General features: G+C 51.7%; 1 protein-coding gene across 1 annotated transcript; it reads right to left on the bottom strand.

Annotated features, from left to right (window-relative positions):
• Positions 1 to 255: 255 nt before the first annotated feature.
• Positions 256 to 1,833, bottom strand: LOC127329655 (uncharacterized). The gene is made up of 3 exons (XM_051356159.1): positions 1,434 to 1,833; positions 830 to 1,285; positions 256 to 688 (listed from the first exon to the last, which is right to left on the bottom strand). Exons 1-3 carry the CDS (start codon positions 1,677 to 1,679, stop codon positions 401 to 403), a joined length of 990 nt encoding a protein of 329 aa, XP_051212119.1. The 5' UTR covers positions 1,680 to 1,833; the 3' UTR covers positions 256 to 400.
• Between the last annotated feature and the right edge of the window lie 1,330 nt (positions 1,834 to 3,163).

Below are 3,163 nucleotides of genomic sequence, written 5' to 3'. Positions count from 1 at the left end.
CAGTTTTCCTACTTGAAAATGCTATTACACTGCAGTCTAGTAGTAGCAAAAAAATATAATATTTTTCACAAAGAGGCACGCACTAGGTAGGGTAGCTTCGATGAAATGAAGGTTTTTTTCAATCTGAATGAAGCGCCAGCAATTCTCATAAAAATCAAAGACCAGTTTGTCATGGGAACAACACAAAGGTTGAATCTTTAGCGAAAACTGAGGAAGATCACCAAGCACACATGCAGAAGAACAGCTACGATTCCCAACACATAAATAGGGATAGATAGATAGATATAGTCTGACGGAGCATATATAGCATGCTTCAGAAAACAAGTGTCGAATAAGCAGCACTCAACAGTAGGAGTTGCAGCATAATCTGTAGACAGACAATCGATACGATAATGAAGGACTACTTGAGGGACTTGGGGTCAACACAGCGGAACTTAACGTCATAGAAGAGCACGCTGAAGGCGGCGGACAAATCCCACATGTACGCGACCTTGTTCTGACCGTCGTTGAGGCCCTGGCTGGACCAAGGGCTGTCAGGCCGGAGCGCCGACGCCACCCCAGTCCCTGCGAAGACGACTGCCATCTTCTTGAGCGCTTGCATCGCGTCGATCACAGCGTCGGAGGTAACAGAGCCGTGGGCGCACTCAACTTGCAGCTTGACGAAGGACTTGCCAATTGAGACCACCTCCTGCGTTGCGTACATGGAATGGAAGAAGTTGGATGAGCAAACTAGTACATCAGATGAGAGTAGTACAAGGATCTGGTGGAGCTTGGGATTTTCTTTCATGTCATCAAAAAAAAGGAGCAATCTTTGGATCGAGGTATATACCTGGAAGGCGACGTCGGTGAAGGGGAAGCCACCGCCGGCGACCTTGTGGACCATCTGGCCCAGAAGTGCCAGCGCGTCTGCGCAGGTACCGGTGAGGTGGCTGACAAGGTCCTCGTCGGCGTCCACCGAGACATACCGGCGCTTGTCGACGCCAGACTCGTTGACGGCGGGAACAGCGCGCGCGGCGTACCTCCACTTGATGTCGGTGACGAGCGCAGCGAATTCTTTGGCGAGGTCCCAGAGGAAGGTCGCCTTGGCTTCCTGGGTGGAGAGGGGCTCGGCGTCGGCGGGCATTGCTGGGGTGGGGCGGAGCTCGGCGGCGGCCTCAACGCCGAGGAAGAACTTGGCGACGTGGCGTAGCCCCTCCATGGCCCCGAGGAGGCCGTGGGCGTTGGCGCAGTTGTCCTGGCACTGGGACTCCAGGCCGGCGAACGCGACGGCGACGCGAGCGAGCTCCTGCATGTGGAAGTGGAACGGAAGAGTAAAAAAGAAGTGGAAGGAAACCAGATTCAGGACTAGTACGCGCGGCAGGCCGGTGAACGCGACAGCGCTCAGGTAGTATGGTGGAACGGGGAGGAGGGGGGAGCAGATCCATTCAACTGACCTTGAAAACGAGGGTTTCGGTAAGGTTGAGGCAGAGGCCTTTGGCCATGGTGGCGAGGAGCTCTCGCGCGTCGGCGAGCGTGATGGTCACCTGGTCCACCAGCGGCTTGTCGCCGTGGAGGACGACGGCGGCGGCGCAGGTGAGCTTGACCCGTGCCTCGTCCATGGCGGCCTCAAAGGCCTGGAGACCGAGACCGACGGCGGCGGCACCGAGAGGGAGAGAGGAAGTGGTGATGGAGGCAGACATGGCGCGCGCGCTAGCTTCTTGGTGGTGAAGTCTTCTCTTCTCGGTGGCGGTGGCGGTGGCTTGTGGTGGGAGGGGACGATGTCAGGCGAGCGGCTGCTTTATAGCGGAGCAGCAGGGGCAGGGCAGGGCAGGGCAGGGCGGGAGGCAGGTTGCGCCGCAGCTCAAGACCAATCCACTGGACAAGGATCCGTTGTGTTCCTCCGGTCCGGTCAAAAGTTTCTTTCTGTTGAAGAAAGCTGGGGAAAACGATAGAAACCGCATCACCAAACAGCTATGTGCTCGTTCCCGCACCTCAATTCGAATTTTTTTGAATGTTTCATGTCCATGCAATTAGAGGTAGTATAGTGTTGACAATCCTGGGATCAAAATTTCCCACCCACCCAGTCGTTAGATCAAACGTTTTCGGACCATTAGATCGGTTTCTATGACCAGTTTTTCCTTAGAGCATCTCTAACAGTTACCTACAAAACGAGTTCAGCCCAATGAACTCGTGTTTACGGGTCCAGAAACTGCTGGCGCGAAACAGAACCCGTAAATCGGATCTGTAAAACAAAATATGATATTATGTTTTACTAGTTCGGTTTACGAGCTTTCTGTTTTGTTGGTCCGGTTTACGGGCTATGTTCCGCGCCAGCAGCATCCGAACCTATAAAAACATAGTTTTTCACGGATTTCATATGCAAGTTCAAGATCACAAATTTCCAAATGCAAACATTCCATGCATAGTTCTACATCAAATCGTCGCGACAAATCGAGCATAGTTCATAGCAAACACTTGGTGCACCTCGTCACCCAAATCAAACCGATACACCTTCATCGCCACCACCTCAATGAGTAGCCGATGCGCCACCACCGTCGCCACCTTCATCGCCACCACCTCAATGAGTAGCCGATGCGCCACCACCGTCGCCACCTTCATCACCACCACCTCCATGAGTAGCCGATGCGCCAACAGCTTTAAAAAACAGGTTAGCAATATGCGACGCATCGTCGCTCTTGTGGCGGACAATAAAGTGTGACATCTTAGAAAATCTATCCACTACCACAAATATAGAATCATGGCCTCTTTTAGTACGCGGCAAACCCAACGCAAAATCCACACTAATGACTTCCCATGGTGTAGTAGGTGCCGGTAAAGGAGTATACAAACCGTGAGGCTTCAGCTTGGACTTGGACTTATTGCAAGTAATGCATCTCTTCACATATCTGTCCACATCTGCCTCATCTTTAGCTAATAAAAGTGGTCAGCTAGCATGAGTAGCGTCTTCTCACGCCCAAAGTGAGCCATCAAACCTCCAGCATGAGATTCCTGCAATAAGAGCAAACACACAAACGATTCTGGAACACATAGTTTGTTAGCTCTAAACATGAACCCATCATGTATGTGATATTTTTCCCATGCTTTACCAATAGCACACAAGCGATATGGTTTAGCAAAATCATGATCATCACATAGAATCTCTAATCCAGGAATTTTAACATCA

This window comes from Lolium perenne, chromosome 1, assembly GCF_019359855.2.
Source record: "Lolium perenne isolate Kyuss_39 chromosome 1, Kyuss_2.0, whole genome shotgun sequence".
NCBI lineage: Eukaryota > Viridiplantae > Streptophyta > Magnoliopsida > Poales > Poaceae > Lolium > Lolium perenne.
This window is presented reverse-complemented; position numbering and strand designations above follow the sequence as displayed.